This window comes from Nicrophorus vespilloides, unplaced genomic scaffold (genome assembly GCF_001412225.1).
Source record: "Nicrophorus vespilloides isolate i.1.1-1 unplaced genomic scaffold, Nicve_v1.0, whole genome shotgun sequence".
NCBI lineage: Eukaryota > Metazoa > Arthropoda > Insecta > Coleoptera > Silphidae > Nicrophorus > Nicrophorus vespilloides.
The window spans coordinates 151,561-165,880 of NW_017097600.1; the positions used below are offsets into that span (position 1 = coordinate 151,561).

Below are 14,320 nucleotides of genomic sequence, written 5' to 3' on the forward strand. Positions count from 1 at the left end.
CACGCCAGATAAGACAAAGTAATGTTTTTTTTAAGTAAAATACCAATCGAAAGGAAATCTAGTAATAAATATATAATCTATCGTAGTTACTATTTTATTTTTAAGTAAATATGATTAGTTGAAGTTTTTAAAGTTATTAAGCGTCTACAAAGTACTAGATCTTGTCAGGACCTCATTGAAAATATGATGCAGACTTAATAGTAATCTATTCGATGGTATTTATCTCTGCTATATACTAATAAGTATCAAAAAGTCACGTCGGCCTTTGTTCCAACGTTATCTACGTTACGAAATTCTCACATAAAGATTCAAAGTTTAAATCTCACATCAAACTGAAAAAATAATAAACAATAATTGAATTAAAAATTGTAGTCCAAATAATTTTCAGTGCTGCAGTTCAAACATTTCTATTGATTGTAATATTTATTTAATAATTCTGTAATTACAGTGCAAATAAATAGTTTTCATTTCGATGCGGAATCTTTGCTAGGGACGTAAGCCCAGTCCAATTAGTTAAGATTAAACCTGATGATAGTAACGTCCCCGATAAATTATAGGAGCCATTAGGTAAGAAGGCGTTGAAATATCATTTAATACCGTGGAGTGTAGAGGACCTGGATTTGGAACCAGAATGGATTGGGACTGGGTTTGCACCGACCAGAATCTGGGAATAATTGTACTACACCACACTCATTCATGTGGACCGTTTTTAGTCGGTGCAAAACGATGCAGTGTGTATATATCCACGTAATCCGCAAATTAGAACCGTAATCTGTGATAAGGCTTTGCCTGCAATAACACGTCCAGACTGTGTACAAACAGGGTCCAGAGACCGATTGGACGACTGCAGTGACTCCGGCGCCCTCGGAATTAGCCCCATTAATCAGCCCTCCGAGGCCCTCAACAGCACACCAAGTCCCGCGAGTTCCTAATGTCTCGCCTTGTTACACACACAAATTAATCTTTTTATTTTCCTCTTTTCTTGCAGCCGTTCCGTTTTTATTATTTTGTAATGAGATCACCAAGTGCAGCGCTCTTTAAGAAAGGGCTTTCTCGAGAAATAATTGCCCTCAAACGCTTATTCCTATTATAACTCTTCTACAATATGATTTTTAATATTCAAGAATAATATGTACACTTCAAATTGATCTTTTTGCTCGAAAGAATATTGGAATAAGAGACATAATGTCAGGAGTACCAACTTTGAGGAACAATGCGAAATTGTGTCATTTCGGTATTAATAGCAGTACATAACAACCAATTGTTATTTAGGGTAAAGCTCCATATAGTTTGAGGACCAATACGTTTAGCAGGTGATGCAAATTTAATAACAAGTGAAGGCATAATTGAATTTCTGTTACGTGAATTGAAAAATTTGAAAACTGAAATTCATTCAATTAATTATCAGTTCAATTAATTCAAGAGAAAAAATAAACGAAATTGGTAAGACTTGTCTTGGATTTACAAAATCCACAGAATGTTTGAACAAAGACAAGTGAGAGATCTTTTTCTAGTTTTTAGAAATTTTGTTAAAAACCGGTTTTTGTAGAAAATTTTGGATTCGAAAACTGTTTTTTAAAAAAGGTCTCTTCCTTATTAATTTGTGACTTACTTCTCTCTAAATACAGACATTTTGTCGTATAATTCCTGACTTCTACTCGTCTTATATATAAATTAGTATACTCAAATACCCTCGTCTTATTCCTGAATTATCATCTTCCGACGAAATTACTCACACTTCTAGTAAATTTAATCAATTTTTGATACATGATGACACATTTTTAATTTTCATTGTTTCAAGTAAACAACAGTAGTAGAACATATAAATTTCTAAATAATTAACCAGTTCGCACCATTTCTAGTTATTAACAATACTTTTTGAGAGGAAAAGATGGAATCCGAATCTAACTCATATATCGTGTAGACTGGTGTACAATTGAGATGCGAGTAATATAGTTAATTACTAAAGTAGGGGTGGTTCAGTCGTAACCCTTACTTAATGTATGCAAAGCAAATACATAGGCAATTAATAATCCGCTAAACAATTGCCTACATTACAATGTTTCATACAAAGACAACCCATTTCCATCTAAAACTTCTTAGACAACAGACATCAAACTTCTATCATTAGCCGAACAATCTTTCACATAATAATTGCAATACAAATTATACATTACAAAAATTGAACGTACAATTTTTGTAATGTTACAATTCTATGTAATTGCATAACGATCTAATAGTTGAATCACGAAACGCAAGTTATGTTTAGATAATTGCGATTTGTAAACCAACTAGATACATAAATAGTCGATACACTGTCGAAAAAACAATTCCCCACTCGATAAAATTCCCGCATTCTTTTACCCGGTTTGTTTTCCGATTACATTTCCATCGTAATTTATTGCCCATCCGCCCTCCTAGCATTTTTTATTTGCACCCCTCCGTCATTTACGCGTTATTATAAAACAGAATTCAAATCCGCAACATCGCATTTGCATCACATATTTGTGTTTGCACACATCGACCCTTTGGGATGAAACAACATTTGAATAAACAATTTTGAATCGCGTTTTATTTTTTCTTGTTTGCGTACGTTCTAAAATCGCAGTTCTCAACAGTAAGCTTGTACAAATAAATAAGACATTAATATGAATGTTATTTGTTTATATTTGTCATTTTCCATCGTAATGAGAATTCCTTATAATTAAGTTCCTGAAGATAATCTTGGTATGGTAATTTCTTATTGTTTTAAGTTATAAAAATGTGGGAAAAGTTTCCTCTGCTACAGCTACAATATAAGTGGCTTTAATCATTACACCTAGACGTAATGTTATAAGTACTTTCATTATTAAACTACTTAAGAAGAAAGCATTTTATAAGCAGAATATATAATGGTAAATGTGTACATTTCAACGTTGACCTTTTCCAGGGGTTCTACAAATGAATTACATGAAACATGCTTGACTATAAAGTATTTGTCTCGTCTCAGTAGAGACGAGTATAACACGAGTACGTCTTGTACAAATATCGCTTAATGTTGCAGTTACCTAATATTAATTATCCATGTCTGGGCTTGGAGGATTTATTTACTGTTGAAAAATTTAACCTCAAGATTAATTCAACATGAAACACAAAGGACAACACAATCTTATGTCTACTATAAATGAAATATAAACCGTCTAATATCAATTTACTTTGATTTTATTAAATCAAATATTCAATTCCATTATTCATGCTACAAATTGAGTAATTTTCTATTTGCATAAGATTTGAATATAAGTCCATAATTAGAAAATAAAATGAACCCAGCAATTCCTTTTTCTAATATTATTAACATTTTTGAAAAACTTAATTTAAAATTTAAAAAGAATAACAAAAAGATATATAGATGCACACGGCAACTTGCACGTATAACTTATTGAAATTATCAACTATGATCTAACAAAATCTCCAAAAGGTTTGATACGTATGAAATATTGGTATTATATAAAATGTTCAAAAAATACTATTAAAATTATTACACTTCGAACATTCTCATGAAATATTATTATTTAATACAAATAGTTGGTACGAAATATAATATATTAAATTCTAAAATGTTTGTACTTCTATAGTAAGCGATCGTCTAGAAAATATCATTTTTTGCAAATGCACTGAAGTTGGTGACTTTTCACGCTGAAAATCTTATAGAAATGCGAGAAGACTGAATTGAGATGGAATATAGAGATGGAATAACACAAAAGAACGGTATTTTCATTTCAAAAAATATGCACGCTAGTCGTAAATTCCGGTCAGGGAGATGTGTGAGGCGGAAAAAATACGCGATGGCAGTGAAAGATGGGAAACGAGAGCTTTCAGTCGGTTGGACCAACTCTACCGTAAATATTAATGTTGGTTCAAGTTCATAATTCAACGCATCCTTTGGGGCACTAATTTTGGGGTTTCGCGTGTATACGTGTGTATGATGTATGCTGCAATGCGTTCCCTTCCGTTCTAGCATTTTGAATTATTTCTATGAAGCTTTGTGTGTTTTTGCAAGTTTCTCAAACATAATATATTCCAATGTTAATATCTTAATTAAAACGCTCGTATTTTTGAATTTAATGAATCTTATAATATTTATTATGAATTTGTTTTCTCTTATAAACAATTAACTATAGAAACTGTTCATTTCACACTAAACTAAATATACTTGTAGTATAATGTTTATTAGTATTAATCATGGATAGTTACACTGCAGTGAGATACATATTATACAAAGAGTTCTTACGGTATAAGTTGTCCGAGGCTCAAGAACCAACACAGAGAATACGCACGAGATAATACAGAGAATCTTACATGTTATTAAGACACACGAAGAGAGAATAAGAGAAAAGAGTAAAGAGCAAAAAGGCCGAGTTAGTTTCAGCTTATATACACTAACCAAGTAGTACCTTTATCAGACCTTCCCGGAGTACCAGTTGCGGGCTGGAGTGAGGCGCACCGTGCCGAGATTGTAGGTGACGTCATATAAGCGAGCTGGAGTGAGCAGCACAGTATCCCCTTGCTAGTAATTTGATCCGTGGAGCGAATGAATTCGGAATCGTCGTCGAATTGAACTCCGGATGATGCCTAGCTTGTCGAAGGGTAAGGGTCACCAGCTGAAACGCTTGATTTCGGTGCACATAATGAGCCATATGTAGAAGGATGTTGGGTTCCAGATGTCCAGGGGATTTGTCGCTGCTGGACAGTCACATCGGCAATAATAATTGTATTACCGTGATGGGGTTCTCCGCTAGAGCAGGGTATGGTCATTATGGAGTCGTATCGGTGATAATCGTCGTATCGCTTATTGATCCAGTTTGTCGATGTTGTTGTTTCGCCTATGAAGATGTTGTCGAAGGTCTTATGAACGGTGTGTTGCCATGATATCGTAGGAAGTGTGTTGCCATGTCGTAAAAAGTTGTTACTACATGAGCGTTCTCCATTTCGTTTTCAAATCGATCACGTCGGGGTCACCAATTTGGAGATGCTCGTAGTATAATATTTATTAGAGTAAATCATGGCTAGTTACACTGCAGTGATACATAGGATACAAAGGGTTCTTACGGTATAAGTTGTCCGAGGCCCGAGAACCAACACAGAGAATACAAACGAGATAATACAGGGAACCGTACATGTTATTGAGACACAGGAAGAGACAAGAGAGAATAAGAGAAAAGAGGCCGGGTACAGATATGTTGCAGCTTATATACCCTAACCAGGTAGTACCCTTATCAGACCTTCCCGAAGTACCAGTTGCGGGCTGGAGTGAGCACCACATACTATTTATTAAATTTAAGAAATATTTTATTAAAATAATCATCACATATGTGGATTAAAAACGGTAAAATTGACATTGATCTAGTATAATAGCATACAATTATCTGAAACTCTGTTACATTAATGGAAAACGAAATGAAATGTACTTGCAGATAATTTATTTTTATTAAATACTAAAGATTTCCTTTCAAGAAAAATCTACATTTACAACAAAATATTTAGCTTCACTTATTACACAATAATATTTATGACAATCATAAAATTATTGCTATTGCAAGTAGATACAATCTAAGATTTGTTGTATTGACGATTTTATATAGTTTTTTTTTAGTAAAAAAAAAATGTTAAGATGTAATAGAGAATTATATTTTCGTTCTATAAGTAATATGGAATGCGAGGCACATATTCAATAGTTAAATTTATATCGAGGTTATTCACCGAGATAAGTGAAGTGACTTATCTTCAGGGACTGCTCTAGAGAGTCCATAGAGAGAGAGAGAGGGCAGCGCATCCTGGGTCCGCCGTTGCTGCCGCGTTGGAGACGTGCCAAAATCTCTATTGAAAAGCAACCCAAATTTATCATGGCAACCTACATATATCATGTTCAAAAGATACCAAAAGCTTTCTACCATTCTAGTGATACAGGTCACCAAATGTTGATGTTATGTTATTATAGTCAATAAAACATCTTAGGATTACAGCTAAATCTTATTTATATACCAGCAACAGCTAAAACTTATATATATTTTTTTTTTATAAATAAAAGCATTTCTAATAAAAAAAAATGATGATGATACAAATTCTGATAGTGAAGAAGCAATATCAAATAAAAGAAAGCCAAAGATGTATTTCTGAATCTAATTTCAGTTCCAAAACTAGCAAACCTTTAAAAACGAAGGAAGTTTCAGATTTTTTTAAAGACAATAAAGCTTGTTTCTTTTTCATTCATTTTAACGCTTAATTATCGTAAATTAATAATAAAGCTTCTTTCTTTTTTATTGATTTCAACGGTTAATTGTAGTAAAATTATAATTGTGTCCATTGATTAATTGTTATTTCATAACATATAAAAGTTAATATTAACCTTTTTTGAAGTTAACTTTAGATAGGTTTTTATTCATTTAATTTAATTCTTTGCACTGAAATAAATATAATACAAAACGTTGAAACAGTTATTTAATATTAATCGTATTTTGTGTTATCGCTTGTGTTGTCAGATTATGTTTTTTTTTGGTTGGATTTCCGATCGAACGTTAAGCGAGGGTCGAATTAATTAACCATTGATTATGCATAAGTGTGAATACGTGTAAGGCATGTTGTGATAAGATCAGCAATAATTCGGATCCAAAATCCAAACTATTAATTACCGCACTACAAATATGCCCCGGGAACTGTCAGATAGAGGAAACCGTAAACCTGAGACATTCCCAACGCTGTGCAAATCCTGCACGAAGCCTGCAGGTGTTGTCACGTTCAGGATGTTCATTTCGACCACAGCCATTGCACACTTTCGACGACTGGTCTATATTCATCTGCAGAACTCCAACTTCACTTATGACCGAATTCAAGCACGATTTGCACAAAATAATTTCGTTAAACATGCGGACCTCATATAATATTGATCTTGTGAGAAATATCAGTTTAAACATTCCATTACATTGCGGTATCTCTTCAGAAATTACACATGCAAATATTCTCGTATTTCAGCGTTGTTCTTTGCCTTCAGGCAATAACACATTACTTTCATTTTCTATCCTCGTTCGACCATATTCCATTTTACATTTTAAACCATATGAAATTCACGAAAATTCATTTACTGAAAATAAATACGTTTTAAACGAACCGTAATCTCCGCAGAACAAAAATAAATATGGATAGGAAAAGTTGGTAACAAAATTGTGTTTGTAATTATGTACACAAAAAATAAAGCATTTCATTGAACATTTATGATACTTAAATTAAAGATCCTTGGTTTAGTATTTTGTGTTTTTTAATTTAATCAAACTAAATGAACTGAAGACGTTTTGCTCTATTTTGAATGCAATCAAATAAACAAAACTGAAATCATATAATTATAATATCATTATTTCATAAGAAAAGTAAAATTTATTCAATTCGTAAAAACATGCCATTATTTATTATTACTTTTAATTTGTTCAGTTAAAATAATTTCAAAACTATAACCATGACTTGATATTATTCTTTTTTGCTTATTTTCATTAAGTTCTATGTTTCTTTTTACAGGATTTTTCAGCGACAAAGTTGTTTTCGTAAAATGATTTTTTTTTGCCAGAGATTTAATTTATTAATTTAATAACTGTTAATTAATTAATTAATAAATTAATAGAATAACTGTTTTAGAATATGTGAAATATTGTTAATAATCTTCATCTTTTAAGTTGATTACGAAGAATAAAGAAAATTTGTATTTTTTCAAAAAATACAATTGAACAGATTTAGTTTTTGTTGTCTATTTATTAAGAAAATATTAGAGCATTTGATCTTTCTACACATATTATTAAATAATTTCTTATATCTGAAAATGTATTTGATTTTTATAATAGTGTATAATAGTGTATAAGCTATAAAACTGTGAAATCCATAAATTTATAAATGAACTTAAATTGAGAAGGCCATAAAGTGAAGTACTTGAAATTATAACAATCATTAAAAATGTATAGTAAATTTTTGCCTTAAACTACATGCAAGTTCTAAATTACAGCTAAAAGCTTTTGTTCATGCACGACCGCCGCTTTTGAGTGTTCCATATTAATAATTATTCGTTCTTGGTATCAAAACCTACCCTCACCAGAACTGAACTATAATTTATCAAACATCAACTATTAATTATCCAATAACTTTATTACGTCACATGCAAGCAGACTTTGATAATATTGCCTTTCAATTTAATAACGATCGAAATTCTTTTCCTGTTGCAACTTAAATCAATAGCAATTTAGTATGTTTGAAGTACTCATCTAATCTAAAGCTAAAGCTGCTGCCTGTTTGAGTTTGATATACCTTCGATTTGTCTCGAGCAAATATTTAATTTCACTTGGATACTCCAGAAAAAGCCGACTCATGAAAATATCGAAATGCATAAAGAAATTTCAATAATTATATAATACCTTTCTCTATTTCATAAAATGGACACATATAATTATTAATTCGCGCTATATTGCTCATAATTAGATCTACATGTACAATTTAATGCGAGAATTTATGAATGGTTTACGTAACCAGAATACACAGACTTGTAACGATTATTCCCAATGCAAATTAAACTGAATGGTCACTTCAAAATATTCAATATGCAAAAGTGCAATAATAAACAAATTATAATTCTATATCGGATATTGCATTAAACAAATTAATTATAATAATCTGTTTATATAAATATTTAGTTAGTATATATTTTATATTCATAATAAATATTAATATTAATATAATGAATATATGTATTTTTTTAATGATATTTTGTACAAATTTTAATTACAACATTTGTATTCAGTAATATATACATCGATACTCGAACACTTCTACTTAGATTTTTCATATTGCATTACTTTTTATAACCAGTAAATTAAATTTACTATTGGTGCATGCAATTCTTTTGAGAATCATGTAATCATATACTTACACTTGGTTTTCTTTTTATGCGGTAGATACGTTCCACAGGAAAACGCATAAAAATAAATTGCGCAAAAATGGACTAGACACACGTATAAAAATAAAGGATACGTTCCATAACTTTTTAAAACCAAATAAAAGTAAATCAATGAGTTACAATATACCAAAAATCGCATAAAAAAGGGTTTATTAAATTTTAGAAAAATAATTACTCCTACTATATTCTTTCTGAAATGTTTATTTATAATTTTATAAAAACGTTAACAATCATAGACAAGTTTATTAAATTTCAGAAAAATANNNNTTTATGAAAGTTAATCTTTCTTCACATTTTTTTCTTTAGAATTATCGTCGCTATATGAGAGTGTTCGGCATAATTTTCGAACTGGATCGAAATCACTTTAATCACTAGAAGAGATAGTCAGCATATCAGATCTATGTCCAGAAGATAATGATTCTTCACAAGTAAAATTAGTCTCAACTTCACATGTTGATTTTTTCCCTTTGACAATATAATCAGTGATTAAACTTTGCGATGGCTTTGCTATTTTTTTTTGTACAATTCCTGATATCCACAAAAGCAATTCTGAAGCTTGCGTTGAAACTTGAATGCTTGTTCAGAATTATCATCTTTTTCGATTTGACACAAATTGGCAAACCAAATTTGTATCAAAACGTGTCAAAATTGTCTAAAATAGTTATTTAAAAAAAATGCTTGTTGAAATGAAAAAACGCATAACTTCAAAACCGCATAAAAATAGTACGCATAAAAAGAGGATCGAGTGTAATTTACAATAAATTGAATGTTCATTACATAGGTTTTTCCCCAATATTTTAGATCTATCATTTTGATGTTCTTTCTTTATACAAGATTTTGTTTGTTATGTCATAGTATATTTAATTTACAATGTTATTCCTGCGAATATTAATTAAATCTAATGGCGGTAGACAGTTGTTTGTGGTAAACTTCCCAATGGAAGTTTTTAGCATTATATTCTTCTGTATATTGTAGGTTGGCTACCGTCTTGTAGGTTAACTTCAGTATATTGATTTGTGTATCTTGCTGCTATCCTTAATACTGTCATTGTCCATGGACTTGGCTAAAGGTCCATATGCTGAACCTCATTCATTTCACTGTCCATCTGTGATGAACGATGGCCCTATTGCTGCAAGCACCGAGAGGGCTCACAAAGGGCCTGGTGTTATTTATAAATAAGTCATTATGACTTAGTATAAATACTACTTAGCAAGATCCCATAACTAATCATTGTGTAACGACTATTCTTAATAACTATTGTTAATCACCATGTTGTGAACAAATTCAAAAGAACTATTCGATAATGACTACTAATATGTACATCTGTCTAATCAATTAATGATTAGGTAAAGTTTGGTACTATCTTCCTTTACCAAATATTGTACTCCCACTACGCCAATTTACTACTATATAACATAATGTTTGTGTAATACAAGAAGAGTCCTAAAAGAGTCAGAGTCCAAGTCATGGATAGTCCTAGTCCTAGCTAGTCGTTTGTCCAAGTTAGTTTTAGTCTTAGAGGAGAGTCCTCCCGATTCCTAGTTAAACTCATAAAAACCGTAGTAACAAACTTAGCAACTGGAATCTAGACATAAAAGTTATTAATAATCTTATAATAGAGAATAATAAAGTGTTTATTAAACTCCAACTTCACCTCCAGTATTCCTTAAAAACTCCACTAGGATTCCACAACATAACTACGAGACATTCCACAGTGTCCAGAGATATTTGAATCCCGTGACACGAAATTCGAACCGGCGCGCACGGAATCGTGGGTAGAGCGACTTGACCATTCGGCTATTAATCGCCCTATACAAGATAAACATTATAAATTATGTCAGTAGAAGAAATATTTAAAATTTATCAGTGTTTATATAAAAGTATGTATTTTTATAGTATATATTTTAGCAATACATGAAATCAATAGGTGAATTTAGCAAGGGTTTTTATTGATCGTGTGAACGACATGTTATGACTTTAATTATGGAATTAAGGCCTACAAATGAAAGCGTTTAAGGGCTTTGTGTTTCTTTTATATCAAAGCTGTATTTGGCTATTAATGCTACAAATGGTAAAAGTTGGAAACTGTGCCGATATTTTCTTCAAAATATAAAATATTTTAAGCATTTATTTTTAACATAATCTAATATTGTCATACTTCAGTTAACATTACCTCCGTTAACGAAGCTTTGATATGATGAAGTTCAAGTCCCATTTAATGTAAAAAAAAATCCAATTTAAGATCAATAATTGTTAGCATTTGACAAAATTTAACCCAAATTAAAAAAAGTAAAAAAGTTAGAAATAAATATTTACTTGCTGTTTTTATCAATGTTCAATTATATCGTATTTTCATTACCACTAACCATAACCAAGTTACAAATAGTTTTATGAGTTCCACGTACATCGATTAACACAAGTTTTTAATTTGTAAAATGAGAAGAAAATATTTCTTTTAATTAATTAACAGTTCTTCTACCGTGAATGAGCAGCATCAAGTTTCATTATAAAAGTTTGTTCATTTTAATTACGTTATATTTAAATAGAACGTTCGTAATTATCCTGGTTTGGTGGAAATTGTGTGCAGGTTGGAAGTTGCTTGCAGACTGAAAATCTGTAGGCATCAGGATCAGATAAGTAGGCGTTTCAAGATAAGGCCGATTTGTCAAGAAGGAAAAGTCTTAAGGCAAGGAGAATGGCCAAGTTACGGCATGACGCTGCAAACATCCAGTCCTTAAGGATGTAGGGAATAAAATAAAAGGAGAGAACCGAATGGAATGAAAATAAAGGGCCGCAATTCGCGTGCTGCTGCGTCGAAATTTTCCATTCTCCGGTACTTCCATTCTTTTTTTTTTGTTGACCCATTCCAAATGTGTGCCTTTTTTATTTGTTTTTGTTCAATGTATAAAGTTTCATTAAACTAAATTACATCAACATATATACAATGAAAAAGTAATATCGCTTTTGTGTAAACGTTATTTATCATTGTTAAATATGATGAAGATTAATTTCATTTACAATCGCAAGAATTGATACTGCTCTCAGGGCTCTCATATTTATTTGAAATGAAAATCTAACAACAATAAAATCCAATTAAAAACTGACACTTTTGTTTTTTTTTACTTGCTTCCATCTGTAATTGATCCATTTCCAATTATCCAGTTACAAAGCTTCAGAAAATATTTCTGAACTCTACCCGTATATTAACTATAATTATTACTCAAACATGTTAGATAGTCAATTGCAATTTAATTTTCTAATTACCTACTAATTAAATATCAATTTGTATTAAGTTTCTAATTACAACGAAATAGCTTTGCCCGTTCAATTATTCAATTAAATGTTCGATTCTAATAAAAATATATTACATTGAAATGGAAAACAATGATCATTAAATATTTGATCAAAAGAACTAACATTTTGAACGTTTTAAAATAAGGCGTGTGGAAACGAAATAACAGCAAAGATAAATATAAATAAAATACCTTCGAGTACTAGAACGCAATCGGTGTGATTTGGATAGATCTGGGCCGGATATGCAGGACTGAAGAACTCCTGTTTTTCCAGGTCGACGTCCACGAAAGCATGACAAGGATCTTGAGGGCTGAGCATCTGCCTTGGAGCATTCATGTCGCCCTGGGGCATCTCAGGGAACACAGTGGTCACCTCGCGGCCACCTCCATCACCTAGAACATGCAAATTAGATTATCCTTTCCATCTCGCATCGTGACCCTCTTTATCAATGAAAGAATAATCCAATTAAAATTTCATTAAAGAACGAACCCTCCCACTCTTACCATATCGAGTGCAAAATAATATCATTAAATTGGGTACGATTTATCTAATTATTATTGATTATTTCTTTAGATTCATGCACAAAGCCATTGAGCCAATTATGAAAAATGATACTTTTTTTTCTTATTGTAAAATTCAAGATTTTTTGCTTAAAAGAGTTTTAAAATTCTTAAGATAATATATTAAAATAAAGTTTATACATAACAAAATGGAATATATCAAAAGTATTGTTCATTATTGTATTTATATTTGTAATTTATGTTATTGATTTATTTCAGTTATTATTAAATGATACTGATGTTTTCGTATATTATTTCATATAATTTTTATATATTTATTTGCAATAATTGAATATTTTAATTATTGGAATTGAAACGAAAAAAAAAAGTTCCAATTAAGTTATTGCTTTTTCTGCATTTATAATGTTAATATTAATTGAGTTTAACTGAAATAACTTTTAAGATTTTTTTTTGTTTAAATATTTTTTTTAATTTAATATTGCGAACGTTATTCGAGACAAGATTGAAGAAGAAAATGAAATATAGCGACTGGCGCCAACAATAACGTAACTTAATGAAAATGTATTACCTAAATAAATATGAACAGGGGCTTGCCTTGTAATATATTTATTAAATTGGTTTACGGCAATTCTGTCGTTGCTTGTGTTTGGAGCCCAGTTTTCCATCCCAACTTTATTATACCACAATCATATAAAATAAGCAATTGGAGGATAATGCGCACCACAGAGCAAACATTGCGTTCAGAATTCCATTTGGAATAAACGATTTGCAAACATTCAGCAAAATATAAATAAATACACAATAAAAGACGATTTTTTTTGTATTCCTTACAGAACTTCGCTTAACGAGTTTAATCAATTCCAAAATTTCCGGATTTTTGAAACATATTATACACATAATATGTGCACACATGTTTTAAAAATGATGTAGCAGACGCACAATCTGTGACTTCTCTTCTCATCGTCACTGGCTATGCGAAACGTCGCTCGTTAAGCAAGTCATTTTTCTTACAATTCATTTAGCTCGTTATGCGAGGTTCCACTGTATTCCATATTTCTTAGTGTTCTAGATTAATATATTACTAATGCAACACTTGTATCAATCAATATTTAAAAATCGGTTGCATATCTCGGAAAAGGTATAATATTATCACCAGATTGGTGACCGTGAACGTCACGGTACTGTGGAGCAGGTACATCGTGTAGTAGACGAGATTAGCAGAAGTCTTGAGGAGAGGAGATACTGTTCCGCTGCATTCCTGGACATATCTCAGGTTTTCGATAGGGTGTGGCATGAATGGCTGTTATAAAAAATTAAGAGGTGCCTTCCCCACATATACTATTCCATCTTTAAATCATACTTAACTTTCAGGTCAAATACAATGACGAAATGACTACTCTACGACCGATTAGCGTCGACAGACCTGTCCTCCAGTCCTATTAAATCAGCGGAGAACCGGGGTAAATTACCCAAAATGGGGTAAAAATGAAATTTTTGGGGGTAAAAGTGAAACTTTTGTGAGTAAAAAGTATATATT

The 14,320-nt window shown here is 31.2% G+C and overlaps 1 protein-coding gene across 3 annotated transcripts in view; it reads right to left on the minus strand.

Moving 5' to 3' along the window:
* The window catches only part of LOC108560537 (neuropilin and tolloid-like protein 2), a 103,169-nt gene that overhangs the window by 25,313 nt on the left and 63,536 nt on the right, over positions 1 to 14,320 (minus strand). For all 3 annotated transcript variants that reach the window (XM_017918126.1, XM_017918125.1, XM_017918127.1), the window contains exon 3: positions 12,454 to 12,654. In XM_017918126.1, the coding sequence (XP_017773615.1) occupies positions 12,454 to 12,654 (201 nt within the window). The remainder of the gene's footprint in view (positions 1 to 12,453; positions 12,655 to 14,320) is intronic.